This window comes from Oreochromis niloticus, linkage group LG16 (genome assembly GCF_001858045.2).
Source record: "Oreochromis niloticus isolate F11D_XX linkage group LG16, O_niloticus_UMD_NMBU, whole genome shotgun sequence".
NCBI lineage: Eukaryota > Metazoa > Chordata > Actinopteri > Cichliformes > Cichlidae > Oreochromis > Oreochromis niloticus.
In genome coordinates, this window is record NC_031987.2 from 21,950,940 (window position 1) to 21,970,007 (window position 19,068).

The 19,068-nt window shown below is 40.4% G+C and overlaps 1 protein-coding gene across 1 annotated transcript in view; it reads right to left on the reverse strand.

The window, feature by feature from the left end:
- il1rapl1a (interleukin 1 receptor accessory protein-like 1a) overlaps window positions 1-19,068 on the reverse strand; it is a 166,941-nt gene that overhangs the window by 50,699 nt on the left and 97,174 nt on the right. Inside the window, 1 exon segment of the mRNA XM_019353318.2 lies at window positions 5,720-5,794. Within this exon segment, the coding sequence (XP_019208863.1) occupies window positions 5,720-5,794 (75 nt within the window).

Consider the following 19,068-nt stretch of genomic DNA (forward strand, 5'->3'; position numbering starts at 1 on the left):
CTCTAGGGAAATACAAAAAATTATTACTTCATCAGGTGAAAAAGTTAAAGTAATCTACCCACAAATGGTACAGGAATGATAATAAAACATCATTCTGAAATGGTTCATTATAAAGACTATTCTTAATGTAAATGCATTTTAATAACAATATTTTACACTTAAAAAAATAAAGAAAGAATTTAATTCAGTTTTTTACTTTAAATTAGTTAAAAGATTTCAATACTTCTTCTTTGCATTATTATAGTGATGCAATTGAAACATAACAACATGTCGGGTGATCACGAATGCTGGAGCTGAAAATCAGAAAAGTGGCACGAACAGAGGTAAAAGGGAGCAAAGAAACTGTCAAAGATGTATCATTTAAGTCCGGAAATTAAAGTGTGTGTATGTGTGTGTTTGTAAGACACGGACAAAAAAAAGAAGCAGACAGAGACAGAAAGTAATTTAATGAAGTGAATCTCCTTTGACCTCCAGTAACTCTCCAGAGCAATGTCAACTTCAATTTCACCCTCTCCGAGGAAAAGCGGCATGTTTGTTGTCAAGGCTAGGTGTCGAAGCTTAAGAATGTCCTCACTAATGTGGAGTTCTGTACAATCCTCAAATCTCCGAGCAAGCAGAGGTCAACAGGTGAGGCCGCGAGGACAGAAGAGATGTAATGGATGAAAAGATGTAGAAATAGACATAGACGGAAGGGAGAGGTGAGCAGAACACGGATGAGATAAAGCATGAACTCGGAAGAAAAGGATGCTATATGTTATGTTTTATATATAAAGACATTAAAGAAAAAACTAACATTTTTTACGGAACATCATTTTAACTTTGAGTGTTCAATCTAGCCCTAAAAGGTTTGATAAATTTTGGTTCCCTCTATCTGTTGTTATGGATAGAGGAACATGAATATTTAATCTATCAAGACCCAATATGGGATTTTCCTTGTTTTTTGGTTTTTTTGGCAGTATATACTGCCTTTGGAAATTGGTCACATTTCTGATGACTTCATTGTTTGCTTTACAACCCAAAAGATTAAGGATACTGTGTAAAATGTGTAAAATGTATACATGGAATGATGAGCAAATCATTTAAGCTTGAGAGATCCAGAAAACACAACTTTATTTCTGCTGGGCCCACCTCATTACAAGATGGACTGAACTGAAGTGGATAATTGTCTTGTGGCCTGACCAAAATATTAAATTCTTGGAAAAAATTGCAGACACTGCACCCTCTGGGCTAAAGTGGAGAGGTGTGCTTTGGCTTTTGGTACATAAATTAAAATGCGGGACCTGCGATGGAGACCTGCAGTAGCCTTGCAACCTGTTCAAACCATACCCACCTCTTGCCACATGACAGCTTGGATGGGCTCCAGCTCTCCATGACCCTAAATTGGGTACGCAGCTATGAAATGTATGAATAGTGGTGCTGTTTGTTGAACTAGTGGCATCTGGAAGGGTAACCTGTATAATCACAATTCAGTATTACAAGTGCAAGCTAGCTGAATGCCAGATCATGTGTTTTATGGCCACGTCAACAGCATTACAACGAGCTAACATGGGTTTTCAAGATTAATATTTACCCTCAGTTCTTTCTCGGCTCACAACAACAAAACATGATGTATCTCTTTCAGTCAGTGCATTTAAACTAAACATAACCAGCTGTTTCCAAAAGGTCACGAAAGAAGCTGAACATCCACGCTGGCTTTTTCTTTGAGCTTTTCAAAATTGCATTGCTGAATTACTTGCTAAATTGGGAACGTCAGCATTTTGAGTGTCAGTCTATTACAGCTCTAAACACCCCTGAGGGTGTACAGCGTGAGAAGATGTGCGCACACATACAGGTGCATGGATGTGCGTGCATGTGTGTAGACTCGTCTCTGTTTAAATGAAGTAGGTAGAAGAGCCTTCTCCCTCTTGCTGCCCATCCTCTGCTCTTGGTTCCTGCTCTCTGAAATAATGGATTCTAATTCCTTTCCACAAGAGTGCACCCATCTGCTGGCTTTGGGGGATAGTAAAATCCTCTATCAGTTACAATTATCCCACGGTTGCAGAGGTCTGCGCTGCAAGCGTGTGTGTGACCTATCCACCTCAAGTAGTGCCGGGTTGTTTGAATATTTGCAAGTGCATGTTTGTACGTATTGCGATGAAGAGGGTGAGCTGGGGAGACAGAAAAATGCTCTCACTGAAGTGCTGTCTAAGCGTGAGCTGAATCTTTAACCCCCACCCTCTGAACTCCATGACAAATCATCCCAAGGGAGTCAACACCAATCCTGCATGTGAGTCTGTGTGTGTGTGTTTCTGCTAGGCTATGTGTAATGTGTCATATTACTGTACTGTGATTATATGTATTTTGTGCATTTCCCTCTCACCAACCCCAGCACCTACACAGATTTAAACCCATTAATGTAATGAATCATCCTCCTAATTCTGGAAGAACTGGGAGTGGACTTCACCAACTCACCACTGGGGGACAGTAGTAAATCTGGCAAAAGAATAGCTGTGTGGCTAATGGTAAAAATCCAACATTATACACAGACTGAAAATGTCAAGTTGTCCAAAAGTAATGTTTCTGATGCAGTGCAGGCCGGCTTTCAGCAGATGCACAGTCACATATCCCTGAGGATTCCTGATGCCCTAAAGAAGAGATTTGTGAATCTGTGAGCAACACACACACACGCACACACACACACACACACATTTGGTGGTAGAATTGGGGCTTAATGTATGTAGTCCTGAGTGACAGAATCTGTAGCTGTGGGATTTCGGTCCATCAGCAGAAAGGGATGTAGTGGCAGAAACATCCAGGAAGAGGGAACCTGAAGAGAGAAGGGGAAGGCACGCTCTGACAAAACCCCCTTTGGACGAAAACAGTTTCTAATCCCGCGTGTGTATTCCCTCTCAACCATCCTGTCTTGTCTCTGAGTCCCCACTTGCCTATGATGATTCTGAGGCCTGAGTTTCTCACATTCATCTTCTTAGACTTTCCAGAACACCTCTGCTGCAGGTCTTCTGTGAGAGTTTATGTAACATATGTGTTTTATTTATGCCTGCCAGTGTGTGCGCCGTGTAAAGCTAGCTGGGATGTAGGATGTCTAAGATCTGCACTGGTTGCAACAGCAGAGGAGATAAAGTTGGTCTGTGTTTCCCGGCAGTGTTGCAGATTTATCTCTCTGCTTACAGCTCCGGTTTTACTGCCCATCCACCGGCTTCCACTGGCTCCTGTGTCTTTTTTCCTCTCCCTCTCTATTTCGCGCTTGCCATAAGAGACCGGCCTCTTTCTGTGCACGTTCTAGCTACCATAAATCTGCCACAATGCCCCATAAAGCTGCTTAGGGCATGGCTCAACAAATATTAAGGAAGAAGAGAATAAATAAATAAAACTAAATAAAAGAGAAACTCTCGTCTAGAGGGAGAGACAACTATTCTGCACACAAAATGGAGCCAGACTGTAAAATATTTACATCAGTGTCTCTCTGTTTTAGATACTCCTCTGGGAGTCTGTGGGGTCTTACTGCAAGACACTAGACTTAATTGTTATTTTTTTTCTCTGTCTTGCTTAGATATCTCACAGTGTTCCCTATTTATACTTTCATTTATTTGTAGATGTACCAAACCTTTGGTTACCATGTTATTAAAAGTAATTCCCCCTTATTTTGTGCATCTAGATAGATTAGAGTTAGTTTATAACTAGCCGAGCAACCTTGCTTTTACTTAGTTATGATAACTAGATAAAAGCAAGCTTTCAGAGTGCCTTTGTGACTGTGCAGTTAAATTATATTCCTGCACTCTTTGCAGAGGAAATTCTGAATTGTTATGTCAAGTTCATGAGGTTCTGGCTGTGCTCTAAAAGTCCATCCATTTCTTCCAATTATCCAATTCAGGGGTCACCCAGGGGCTTCAGCCTATCCCGGCTGCCAAAGGGTACACTCTGGACAGGTTGCCAAACTGTTGCAGGGTTTACACAGAGATATTTTACGTTTACACTTACACCTAGAGCCAAATTCGAATGACCAATGAAGCTAACCCAAATAATTGCATGTGTTTGGACCGGGAGTACCCGGAGAGAACCCGTGCAGACATTAGAGAACTCAGGACCTTCTTGCTGTGGGGCAACAGTCCTAACCACCGTGCTGCCCCCTGAATGTCAGGGGCAGATTTGCAATTTTTGACAATTTATCACAGTTAATTTCAGTATCATTGCAAACAGATTGTATGTAATTACTAACAACTGAATGGGGTCAATTACTAACTTGAGCCCATTCATTCGCAAACTGTAAGCAGACTGTCTTCATCGTATTGGCTTTTTAGTGTTTCAATTCAATTCAATTTTATTTACATAGCACAGAATCACAACAAAAGTTGCCTCAAAGTGCTTCCCATCAACAAAGTTGCTCTAAAAGGTGGTAACTGACTGTTAGTGGTTGCAGACTACAGTGACCCTGGTCTTCAAAGCAACAATTACAAAAGGAACGAGATCTCATGTTCATTGAGCTAAGTTTCGTCACACTACTGTCTCCAACCACCATTTTCTCCAGTGTGACTGTGACATTAAAGTTGCACTGCATTTCAGACAAGAGGTATGGGTGCATGTATTTACCAGCCATAGAAGGATTACCAAAGAGATGAATCATAAAATAGGAGTAAGGACCCAGATCTTTTCTAGCTTAAGGCATAGCAGAGCCTAAAATCATGATATTTCAATCTGTTATCCAATAATTTACACCATTCTTCTTTTAAAGGATTTTCTTTCAAAGTCTCTCTCTCTCACACACCCACACACAAACACACACACACACACACACACACACTGTACAGTACTCACACAGCAAATGCAAGAAGGAACTGACGTGAGGCTATAAATATGAGTGAGTCACTTCTGAGGGTGAAGTCTTTCCTCACAATCTCACTGGAATCAAGATAGAGACAAATGAGACAAATAGCTGAAGGGCCAACATTGTGCAACCTGTTCATGCATGGGTGTGAGTAGACTGACATGTGAGGCTGTGCCTGTCAGTTTATCAACAGCAGCAATTTTTCACTCTTGATCAGCCAACCGTGGAGGCATTTTTAAATTAACTACCTGCATTCCAGTAGCATCAGATGGAAGACAAAAGGCAAGCACTCAATGAATCATTGCAACTCTTTGTCTTTGTCCTCACCCTGTCTTTCTGTCAAATACTCTTCCAATCCTTTTCTGCTTTTCAGACCCCTCCGTCTTGTCTGACCGGCTTCAGCATGACAGACACATTAGCCATTCATAGAGCGGCAAGCACCATGTGGACAACGGACTGTGCCCAGAAATCAAGCAATATGCTGCTGTAGAAAAAAACAAACAAACAAACAACCCAAACCATACTCCCTCGTGCACACACGCGCACACGCTTGGTCCATCGTGACCCCACGTCAAAGAAGACAAACAACGGCAACAGAAAGTGGCTGCGTCTCCATGCGGCAAGCCAGTGTATGGATCTCTGGCAGCATATGGGCTCTCCATTGTTGACAAAACAGCCTAAGGGACATTAGTGGCGACTATTTGCATATATGGCAAACACTTTTACAGTTTTTTTTTCTGTTTTGCTGTTTTCCCAGCGAGAGAGAACCATCATCAATCTGCGATCAGTGCCTGTAGGTGTGCTGGGCGGGATTGGTACAGTTATCCATTTGCTTTCATTTAAAAATGACACAGATAACACTGAGTGCAGAGGGAAGAAATCCCACAAAGGTCTTACCGAGCTGAAGCTCCATATTGCTAATCTTGTTTTCCGAGGGGAACAGGATCTTTGGTGGCTTGTCCGTCAAAGGAGCTGAAAAGGAAAAAAAAAGGGATGATTCATTTTTGGATAAAGCAGAAATACAGACAAATAACTTTTTAATGAAGTACTTCTGTAGTTTTCAGTGGGACAAACACTATAAACGCTACGTCCAGATGAACATAATCCACTTTTTGGTACTTCTGAATGTTGAAAATTTAGTTGTATGCCATGCCATTACAGAGATTTATCATCTGGTTTTTTATTCATTTATTTTTTTAATATTTATTTTATATTTTTATTAAATACATGCCCATTCCATTTTGTATATTAACCCCCATTCTTCTTCACTCTTTGCTTTTTTGTGGCCACATTGCTTTTAAGTGCTTATCGACCTTGGGCTTCATTTATATTGTTTAACTCATCATAATGGAATGACTACATAGCCTAGAACATTTCACAATTTAATCTGTATGCATGATAGATAGATATCAGAAAAACCACAATCCAATGATTAATTTGTTCAGGATAGACTGACAGTTGGTTGATCAGCTGCCCAGATATTATTAAAATGAATAAACTACAATCTTTCAGCTATATATGTTTGTGCCTCAATACAACCCTGGAACTCAAGAAGGGATATATAGGTACCTTAAGCACCTCCACAGAATAATGTGTTCATTGGTGTGACCTAAAATGAATATTTAATTTGACAGGTAAACGGCTACTCTTTGACCTTTACCGAAGCAGCTATGTGCTAACCTGCCTAAGATCCACTGCAAAGTAAGTAAACACAGATGTCAAAAAGTCCAGTTAGCATCAATAGCTGCATCACAAACTCTGATACGCAACTTCACACAGGCATAGCAGTGTAGCTTGTTAGCGTCAAAAGACTTGATCTGTAAGGAAAATGCAGGAATGACCAATTTTTCTTAAGAACATAAAATAGAAAAGACTGTATTCAACACTGGAATCACAGTTCTTCACAGCTTGGCTCAGTGATGTCCATGTTGTAGTGGAAGCACAGGTGATAAAGCAGCACACCAAGAACCCTCTTCTCTGACAATATTTTATATCGTATATACTTTGTACTGTGTAAAGCCTTTTTCTTGGGTATGTCAGAACATGTGTCACTTTGTCTCATTTGTGTCTTCTCGTTTCTCTTTAGTGTTTTTTTAAAGTGTCACAATGAAGGAGTGGGGAAAGCTAAAGAAATGCCTATAAATATAAATGCCCACTGTCATTATGCTGAGAGATGCCCAGTAAACACAGTTTGATGTTTTGTACTTGGTTAAAAAAATGTTTAAATTCACAACTTTAAAGGTCATTGGCAATTGCACAATGAAGGGAATTTTTCATTGTAGTTATGGTTACTTTGACGCTTACTCCTCCAGTATGGGACAATACACATTTACCTTCGTAAGCATTCTCCTATGCTACAACTATTCTTTCTGTAAAGTTCAAGTCAATTCAATTTTATTTATACAGCACCTCAGCACCTCAAGGTAAGGTAAACCCACAATAATACATACAGAGAAAACCCAACAATCATATGACCCCCTATGAGCAAGCACTTTGGTGACAGTGGGAAGGAAGAACTCCCTTTTAACAGGAAGAAACCTCTGGCAGAAACAGGCTCAGGGAGAGAAGGAAGACAGGTTAGGAAGTTCACAAATCTCCAAGTTCATGGCACAGTATGTGTTACTATTTAGGAATAGGTGCCAATATATTTTTCAGTGTTTGAGATTTGCTAGTTTACTGTAATTAAATATGGTCACATTCTTAAACCTGGAGTTTCCACCTTTTGTGCATCCTGGATGTGAGATACTTGGACTCTACCATTTTACACAATATGCTAAGCCACCATTCTGCTTTATTTAATGCATGTAGTGTGAGTCAAATCATAAATTATGTATTGAGTCACACCTTACATTAAATGTAATTTACTTGGAATGTGCAGAAAATTCTTGCATTAAGGCCACAGCAAATGCTAATCTGTGACCAGCTACTTTTAAACTTACATGCAACAATTCTTTAGCAGTTGTGTAACTACCTTTCTGTTTGTGCTCCCCTGTAGAGAAAACGGACACTCTCAAGTTTTGGACACATTCTTTCCATCCTAATTTTGACAAATGAAAGTTCTGTGTGGTTGGTAATCCAGTCACAACTCTGACACATTTAGTTGTTGCTGTGGCATTACATCATGAGAAAAAAACGGTGGCATATTAAGCGCATTATAACCCACGTTTCTCTGCTAGCAAGCATGACATGTTTGATATCATCCCAGACTCTAACATTTCTTTTTCTGTAGTGAGATGAGTGCAGAGCTCTACTGGGTTTATATTATTCCTGATGCTAATGATAAAAATGCGGTTATCTGGAATAAAAAGGTTTGATATACATGATCGGCCACAACATTAAAACTGACAGGTGAAACTGATAACATTGTTCTCCTCATTGCAACTCCATGTTCTGTGGGAAACCTTCGGTCTTGATATTCATGTGGAGACTTTTCTGACATGTACCGCTTAAGTACATGCTGTCGCAGACCAAGCACACCTAAGAACAGTGTTATATTATGAGTGCAGTGGACTCAAACAGCAAAACACCATGCCCACAGTAAAATAAATTGCTTAGGAATTGTGCAAGGTACATGACAAAGAGCCTAAGATGATGACCTGACCTCAAAAGCCTCAAGATGCCAACTTGATTAACCATCTCTGGGCTAAACTGGATTGTGTCCCACAGGACATCCTTACTGATAGGTATGTTGTTGTAATATTGTGGCTGATTGGTCTATATTGTAAATCTCCATGTGCAGTGATCTAATTGTATTCATTCATGTATTACATTTTGCAGTAAGTCAGACAGAAAAACACAATGTTTGACCATATTAAACAACTCTGCACACAGATGCAGAGCCAAATCAAGCATATTTTGTACAATCAAATGAACTAAAGAGAATTCTTCATTTTCTAAATCAGATGAAAAAAAAAAAATCAACATAATACCTCCAACTACCAGCAGCTTTTCAGGCATTCCTAATTATTTCGCTGTGAATTTGTAAAGCTGTAGTGATGTGTATTCATTAAGATGTTTCCTTAGAGTGTGCACACTTGACTTCTTTTTTTAGTCTTATGATGAGGTTTCCAGCAAGCTGTTTGAAAGCCCTATTCTGTTTTTGGGAGCAACATAATGTTGCTGCATTGACTAAATTGTTGGGCAAGACTGAAGTACTGAAGTAAAGCTTTGTGTTAACATGTTCAGCAGTTACTGAAAGAACTACTCATGTGATCATACAAAGACCAAAATGTAAACATCGGCTCTATTTTGTTCTGATTTTGTATTTATTTTTTGCTCAGCTATAACACCTGCTGATACGTAAATACTGACAGAAAAGCACATTGACATCTGTGAGAGGGGCGGTCACGGGCTTTTAGGCACGACTGTTTGCACTGTTAATAGGTAATCACACAGCACAAATTACACTGGATACTGATACAGTTTTAATTACATATCAAACTGCTATACATAATTACACAATGGGTGATCCTATAGCTAATTATACACTGGGCAAACAAATGAGGACGAGCTGTGTATGGGAGACAAAAGGGAAAGCAGATGTGGTAAGGACTGTAGACAGAGAGGTAATGCTGGTAAGACAAAAGAGGGAAAATTTAGAAAGCTAAAATAAAAAAGATATGAAACGTGCCCCCCCTCCCTCTTCATTTTGGCATGCTACACTTGGTTCTGAAAATCTCATTATCTTAATTACCATTCCTTCATGGGAAATACATCAATTATCATGGGTTGGGAGGGGGGGACACCATTTAAAATATGGAAGAGAGGGAGCAAACAAAGGAAAGAGTCTCTGTTTGCCAGTAAAAAGGAAACGTATGAAATCAAGCAATCAAAGCTATAAAAGGTAATTAAACATGCAAATACATTAAGCGATGGGTTGTTAATGCAATGACAGATTGTGTGAGCATCATGACAAAAGAATCAGATGATTTATGTATTTGTTATATAAAAAAGGGTTTATTTTTTTGGTTAATTTCAAGGTTACAATAAGCTTGGATTTCAACCTAAGTATGCACATCTGCTACTTGAAAATCCACTTGAAAAATAATCCAAATGAAAAATAACTCCTGGTCCAAGAACAAATGGGCAAACTTTTGGTCAGATTTGTACTATAATGGTTTGTGGTGGTTGCAGATTGTTAAGTGTAGAAGCCCAAAATCACCATGTGGCGCTTTGGCGTGCTTGCAGGATTCTTTTGATCTGGCGCATTCACAAAACAATGAAGTATCACACATGCAAATGAATTATATGCTACGCACTCAAATCAAATAGGCCATACTATACCTTCAGTAATACACTTATTGAAACGTAATTTTGTTAAGAAGAAAAATTTTCAGTCAACTTTCCCAAAAAACACCATAGCCACGTCCACCCAATGAGAACAAATGTTTTTCTTTTCACTAAAAGACACTTAAACATGTAGGAAGGAGAAATTTGAGACCACACTATCAATCCTAAAGCTACTGCACATCTCTCTTCACCTTTCGAGCCACAGCTGCCCCACAGAATCACACTCTGAGAGGAACTTCTTTTAAGTTTACATAAAACGTTAAATGGCCTGTTTGTGTATGAGCAGAGCAAGTGTCTCCAGGGTGAATTTGTGTCTTTAGGGGACCTGAATGGCTTGCCCGGTATGCCTGTGCAAGTTTTACTCTCTGAAATCGATGAGTCACTATAAAACATTGATGTCCCAGGGCAGAAAGGTTGTCTGTTCTCAGCAGCAAATCAGGCTGAATTAATTTTCGGAGGAGACACAAAGCATCTGTAATAAAACTTTTCAACAACACGACACTAGCATTGTGGTCCATTTAGTTTGTGTATACTTTACAACTTCTAATGTGCGATTTACAAAAATGACTGTGTGAAAATGTATGATGTAGTGTCTAATATGCAAAGTAATTAAAAACATTGCTGGATTTGTGTTTTAGTTCCTTTAACACTAGATAGTCAGACTGCATACCTGCAAGCAAGTATTAAGCTCTACTGAAGAGGACTGAATCAACCTTTGTGTGTCAGTGTGTGGTGGCCTACATGTGAATATATTAACGTAGCACAGGACTTTGTGGATGTAAGCTTTGTGATCAGTCATCCACAATCCCATTTGTGCTTGGTGGTAGAAAAGCTCACTGGACTTTCCAGATGGATTATTCTGGGTGACTGACTGTAGGCAAACAGCAAATTAACGAATTACAGATGGAGCTGAGATTCTTGGATCACTGGGCTTTTTCTGTTCTGTCCCATTTGTAAGAAAAAATATGCTGTTGGCACATTAGTAGCAAAGGTGAAAATGAGAAGAAATCAATGTACAAATGACTGCCATATGCTTTACACGGGCGCACGTGCTTGTGCAGGCGTAGCCACGGACATTCACGAACACGAAAAGACTTTGTTAGAGCGTGTCCGTGCATGGACGCGCTCTCGCGCACGCAAAGTTGCGAGCAGAGCCCGGCGTTCTCCTTCGGTTTAACAAAATTAGCTCCCAAAGGTTTTAGTTTTAACCAACAAAGGCAGTCACGCTGAAGAAGAAAAGCAAAAAAAAACTGAAGGAAAGAGGCTTGAAAAATATGAAGTCCCTGTGAGTCTCCCAACACTGCTAAGCTTCACTAGAGAAGTCTCAGTTCTCCGCTACAGCTGGCAGAATCCTATATGGTACTGCAGGAGATCACTATATATTACCATTGACCTTCCTCTGCAGTGTGGTCACCTTTGAGCCAGTTTCATTTCATTCCTAATGGTGCAATAACCAGTGTGTATGACTCTCTTATAAAGTCACCTCAGAGTATACAGAATTCACTTCCTGATCTGACCATTTCCCACATGAGAGAAGCTGTATGGGGAGCTTGTCTGTGTCATCCAGAGGAAGCTAATAAAAGCATCCAAAACCACTTCATGCTCCCCCGCTGTGCACCAGTGTTGTGCTCTCTAAAAGCCCTGCCTCTGGCAAAGCTGAAATACTTCAACATCAAAGCAACAGGAGTGCGCATTCTGTCCAGCAAATAAGGCCAGACAGGTTCCTACATCATTGTCACTGGCACAGTCAAATGGCTATCATCGCAAAAAGTGAAAACAATTGGCCTCTTGTGGCCAAGTAGGCAGTCGAGCTTTTCTGACTAAGCAGCTCTCTAAGAGAGACAATGTGATGATGCAACATGGCAGTGACCAAGCTGTTCAAAGCAGGGCTCCAGCTGCGAGGCCTCAATAATCCATATCTTTGTTAAATAAGAAGAAAGAGCAAATTAAAAGTGCCCGCCTGTCAGTTCCCTGCTTGTTTGAAGAATATACGAGCCATTAGAAACTACATTCAGCGATTTATTACCTATTAGGTACAGCATTGCTTAAAAAATGCATTGCTGATTTCTAGTTTCACCTCCTCTCTGCTCTCTCAGCAGGTGTGTTTATGCGTAGTGGGTTACACATGTATACTCATGTGTGTGGCCACAGATCTGTGGCCCCTTATAGAAGCTGTTCCTTATTTCAATGATCTTCCCATTAACTCCTTGTGCAGGAGAGCTACTCACACACTTCATCAGGTTTTTTTTACTTAACATCACTTAACTAAAGCACCTTCTTGAGTAAAAAAAGGATGCTCAGCAAGTCTCAAGTATCCACCTCCACACAATATCATATTGTTTTCCCTCAAACTTTATCTACTATTTAAAGAGCACCCTAATTAAGACTTTGTCTTTTCATTCTCTCAGCACAGGATTTATGGAGGCTGATAGAATAATGTGTGTTTCACACTAAGAGATACAGTTAAGCATTCAGGGAATATGAAGAGTACTTGAAATGAACGAGGAGGATTTTTATTGGCCTATTGTTTGCAGAACAAACAGTGAGCAGAAAGTGAAGATGCTAAGGTGAGGGGAGAAGAGAGTCAGAGGTAACCACAATGTTTAATTGTCTCCCTTGTGTGTGACAGAGCAGGAAAAAAAGGAGAACGCTCAATAAAATTCTTGTGTTTATAAATGTAAGTTCTCAGATACAGAAAAAACATAATTCATCTTCAAATTCTTGAACCACATAGAAAGAAACATTTTGAACGGGACTTGCTTCACTGTTGAACTGACAACACTTACTTCGTTTGTAGATCTAATTAAATTAAGCAGAAGTAATTACACTGATAAAGCAGGTACTGTACGGGCAAAACTAGTGCAACAAATGCAGTCACTCTTTCCCACCTCTCACTTGCATGTGCACAAAAATAAAATACCACCAAACACACACACACACGTGTGCAGCCTGCCCAATCCACTTTCCACACGTTCCTTAGGGATGTGTGACACATATGGTGTGCCGAACTCTGCTGTGTTACAGTTTGAGATATGACTGTTTCAGCGCTACACAGATGCTCTGTGTCAAACTAACTTGGACTTGGAGCAAAGACTAACAAGGCAGAGTTCGATCCATTTTGATAATCTTTAAATGAAACATTGAGTTATACAACGAAGGCAACAAGGTAAATCCTAATAAACTGACCACAGTGAATACAGGAGGAGGGAATTTTGTTTGTGTGCAAACTTTATCCATGCTCTTCTGTAAAACCCATGCAAGTGTGCCCTTCAACGCACTCATGTTTATTTGAACTTACTGGTAAAGAGGACAGGCAACTACTACTAGCAAGAAAAAGTTAGTATAGAGTTATGCAAGTGCTTCTGTGATATGAAAAGTTTAAATGAGTATGAATAAAATGGAGGGCACATAAAAAGTGCGTGTGCATGCCTGTGCTTACTTAATACGTTTCTGCTGAACTGTTGTTGAAACCTTTATCAGGTATGAAGTAGAAAGGGACAAAGATGAAGAAAAACAAAGAATGACAACACCAAGATCGAGGAGAATTGAGCGGAAGAGGTGAAAGTAGGAGATGGCGAAAATAAAGAGGGTAGAAAGAAGTCACACTTGATGAAGAGACTGCCAAGATGCTGGTTTCAGTCATGCAGTACTGCTGATGAAGTATCAACACACCAGAAATCTATGTGGGTGTTGCTTAGCATAGTCTGCTTTGTGCCCCCCTCTCAGCTCACATTCCTGCTCTTTTCATCTCTGTCTGATCTTCTGCGCTCTTAACCTCTGTCGCTGTAGCACGGCGTTATTTTCCTTTATTCCACCTCACTAAGGAGCGTGGCCCTTTCTTCCCCCACTGTCATCTTTTCATCCATTTGTCACTGTCCCACAATTGGCCCCCACCCCACTCTTTTTACCCTTTCAGCAAGCCTTGTCAGTTCTTTTCTTAGCTCCTCTGCACTCAACTCAGCTTGTGCCTGTACCTCTGCCTCTCCCCGCAGCATGTATAGGACCTGTGTGCCCGTGCAGTGTATCTTGGATGATATCAGTGTGAACTTTAACGTTTCCCAATGGGTAAGAGTACACTGTACTGTTCTTCTATTAGTGCGCGGCTCACAGACAGTGTTTATGTATTCAATATTGCAAGTCAGCGCATACGTCTGCCATTATGCAACCTAAACACGCACTAATTAACACACAGAAACACACGCACATGCACACACAACTGCCTATGTACCTCAAATGGTACATACACCTTCCTGCTAGCCTCAGATAACAAAACCCAGTGGGTGACCTGTGATAAAGGAGCCATTTTTATTAAATGACAGAGCAAAATGTACAAAATACACCTGTGTGGAGCTTATGCAGATAGGCAGAGGAGGGATTCAACAAGGGAGACATGTGACAACACAAAGAGAGAGAGATGAAACATTGTCAGCCAAGACAGATACTGACCATCAAAACATCCGGCAGCTTCTCCTAGTAGGCAGTGACAGAGGATTAGCTTCTAATCAGTGGCGATCTCTGTGGGTGATTCAGAGGGAAACCCTAGTGGTCTGGTATCCATTCTGTTATTCTGTTAGAGCAGAAGGACAAGGCTAACCCAGTCAACTGCAGGGGAGGGCCAGTGCAGGTTGATATACACCTGAGGGACAGGATTAACACAGTCCTGGCACATTACAAGCAGCATGCACAGAGCAAAATCCCAATGGAAGGATGCGTTTTTGCCACGCAGTACACCAACCTCAGGTCTGTCCAGGTGTGTAAACACATTGGTAGTGCCAACAGGCTACCTGCGACGACACATATAGACCTGAGATTTACATGAAGTAACAGAGGAACAGACAGGCAGCCTGCAGGGTCGCCTCGCTGCCATCTGCTTCATCAACTCCCTTTGACCCATCTCCACGGCATACTCGGCAGCTCCCAGAATCTACTGTTGCCCCTAATCTGTGTATTTTAACACAGCCACAAATGTGCACAATTACTGCATAGCACCCTGCTTCAAAAAAAAATTGCGAGGTCGCATTACATATAAATATACACATAATTTAATTCATTTGCAAATCATTTAAATCTTATATTTAACTGAAAACTGTTCAGTTGAGAAAGTACACATTTTTTACAGTTGGTACATAATAAGTGACTGAAAATGTTGTGTAATAACATGTAATAACATAAAAAAATATTCATGTGGTTTTGTGGTCAGTTAATTTAAGGTGAAGAGGTTATTTGGAACCATTCAGCAGTCCTGCATTTTCATTAAACTTTGCTTAAACGGACACGGCCCTCATGTTTTCATTTGTTTAATTTTATTCTTGCCTGTTACATCAGTTATGGTGGCTCCATAGTATAGTGCTTTACACATTTCCCTAACATATGAAAGGTGCCCTGTTTGAGACCAGGAGGAGAGACAAACACCTTTGGGGTTGCGTCAGGAAGGGCATCTGGTGTAAAAATCTGCCAAATCAAATATGTAGAGCTATCAGCTGCGCTGAAAGAAGCTTCTTGCAGTACTATTTAGTCATCTAAATTTGTGGCAAAAATAAAAAGACAGGAGGCAGAGCTGAAGATGTTAAGATTTTCACTGGGAGTGGCCAGAATAGAAACATTTAGAAACTGGAATGTCAGACTGACGCTCAGGTCGAGAACTTTGGAGCCAGCTAGAGAAGCAAGGCTGAGATGGTTTGGACATGTGCTGAAGAGTTAAAGTAGATATATTGGACAAAGGGTGCTGAACACAGAGCTGCCAGGCAGGAGTAAAAGCAGAAGGCCACAGACAAGATTAGAGAGGTGTAGTAAAGGACATGCATAGGGTTGGTGTTACAGAGGAGGATGTTAGGAATAGGGTCAGATGGAGGCAGACAGTCCACTGTTGTGAAAACCTCTAAAAGGAGCAGACGAAAGAAAAAGAGGACTTAGCCATCTAAATTTTTTAGTGCTAGATGCCCAGTTTTAAAGACATTTGCTGAGATGTTGCCATCCTTTGAGTATAATGGAAACTTGTAGTGCTCAATGCACTAAAATAATATAAATGATACTCATAACGAAAAAAGAAACAAACATAAAAAAACCTTTTTGTTGGCAGTTTCTTGTAGGCACTATTTTATTTGAAACTACACTCATCAAATGTATCGCTCTTACTCACAGGAGTGGACCTTTTGTCTGCTAGTGATGAACGGCCCATGCAGGTGACTCCATGATGAGATATAAACATTAAGGGCCTCTTCATCAGCTTAGCTGTAACGCTAGATAGCTGCTATTTCTGACTGGGACACCAGCAGGCTGGTCATCTGGCCATCTGGTTTCATTATATTCAAAAGAAGGACATGTCTACAGCCAGGCCAGATTTACTAACAGTCTGTGCCAAGACAAAAGCCTATTATATTAATAAAAAACTATTCTCTTCACAGTGTCCGTTTTAAAAATGAAAGGCCAGGACATTTCAGCAGCTGGCCTTATTGTAATTTCCTTTAAGAGTGTAAAAGTTTCAGAGAAGCATATTTGAAAGCATGACTGTTCATTTATTTGGAGTTTATCGGAACGAGTGCCTAATTAGTGTGGGTGAACGGCTCAAAGGGTGTGTTCCATAACTCTTCTGTGTAGAGTTTACCTTGACGTATTGCTGCTCCTCAGAAACACTGGTATTTTGACAAAACATCCACATTGTACTGGTCATTTGACACACAGATTCAGGTTTCTCTGTTGGAACAGTTTGTAATGATGCATCCCTCTTTTCTCTGACTCCTGTGCTCCACCTTCGCTGTCCAGAGCATGGCTGTCTCCACCTACAATCCACACACAGTCCAATTTCTAACAGAAGAGTTTGCCTTTATATCAAAAAATATTGATTCTTCTCCAGCTGCCTCACACTGCCACACTGTTTCCAGACAGAAAGGTTTCACAGGTGTGTGAAACCTGTGCTTATATTGTATTATTTTAGCTAGCAACAGTACTCTATCTCCCTCCTCCTTGGGTTTGCCTGTTTTTCACCTGCTGATTTGCACTGGTCTCAGTCAAACTTACTTTGATTATAAAATTGCACATTGTAAATCTGACTCCAAATCTCTTGACTATTGCCATGACTGGTTTGTCTCCACGGGTTTTTGTGAGCTGGTCGTATTTTTTTAGAACCAAGTTTCAATTTACTTTCCAACCAAAAGCAACATTTTTCTTAACTAATGCCAGTTGATTTCCTATTGTCACAGCTGCCGTGAATTCACGGGTTACTGTCAAGATATAATTTAAAATGGTGTGTGCGCAGCACCCCGATGATGTAGTTTGCCATAGACTTGGCATATTAAAGTCGCATGTTTGTTGTTCACACACTGTTCAAGTGATAAGAAAAGACAAGCGGAGATGAGTAGAAAGCAGCCACTCAAATCAAAAACATGAATATTTAATTTCAACCTGTCCATATGTTTATTTGAGAGTGTCCCTTTGATGAAAGTCCACATTGTTATTCATCCTGACAGAAGTGTTTGTCAGCAGAACCAATTGTCTCAGAGGAATAAGTGATTTTTACATCTCTCTCCAAGCGCTCAACTATTTATCAGCATCCTGCTCTTTCTTGATAGGGCAGGCATGCAAAATGGATTCTGCTTAGGTGGAAACAGGTGATGATGTTAGACTAGCTGATGAGTACATGCGGACAAAGGGGAGAGAAGCTGAGCAGCTGGAAGGGGAGAGAGAGACAACTTGCCAGGCTCTCAGATTCTTTTGACTCTGCACACCACACAACTTAAAAGAAGTATGTCTCTGAAAAATTGCTTGACACACAGAACAGCAGCAGAGCAATATCCCAAAATATGCCAAGGTACTATTCCCATGGAATACTGAATACTTTGTTGATAGAACTGATGATTCTTACCACACATCTGTCTTCTTTCTTTTTTCTATTCTACTGCAGAGAGGTTTCAAAATGTAACACCTACACGCCAAGAGATGTTTGCCGAAGTAAAACTGACTTAAAGGAACAGTCCTCCTAAGAGGAATGATAGCATGGGTTGTTGCAATAAGTCCCCTCCAAAAGCAACTAGATATATAGTACCTCCTCAACTATCTAGTGTTTGTCAGCTAATCACATGGCAGTAACTCAATGCATTTAGGCATGTAGATATGGATGAAAATACTGACTGGAAAAAATGCTGCCTGGTCTGACGAGTTTCATTTCCTGCTGTGACATTTGGATGGTAGGGTCTTAATTTGACATAAACAACATGAAAACATCCATCCTGCCTTGTATCAACAGTGCAGGCTGATAGACTAGTGGTGCTGTTTTCTTGGCAGAGTTTGGGCTCATTTATACCAATTAAGAATCATTTAAACTCCACAGCCTACCTGAGTATTGTTTTTGATCTAGTCCATCCGTTTATTGACCACAGTGTACCCATCTACTGATGACTGTTTCCAGCACAATAATGCACCATTTCACAAAGTTCAAATTATTCGAACTGCTGTCTTGAATATGACAATCAGTTCTCAAATGACCTCCACAGTCTCCAGGTGCCACTGCAACATAGCACCTTTGGTATATGGTAGAGTGACTGACTGACTTCTATGATGCATGTGCTGCAAGTTTGTTTACAGGACAATCAAGACTGCCAACGTGCTCATATGTCACTGCCTGATCTGCACTTCATACCTACAGTATGTTCTGTGCATGTGCAAAAATGCATGCACTTCTGGTCATTTTTAGTCTTTGTATTTCCAATCTAGCATTGATGTTAATGTCATCTGACATCTGTGTTTAATGTAAGTAATGTGGAGGCTATATAGTTTTGTTTGCTTCTGCAAAGAGGTCTTCTACACTTACTTCGTGTTTACTAGCAGGACACACAATTGAAACTGCCACAGAAAAACAAAACAAATGAAAGCCTAACTGGACGAAGCAGAAGTAAGAGAATAAAACACATAGGCTGGAGGATGAGTGGCTCCTCTAATGCTGCACAAACTCCCTCTCCATG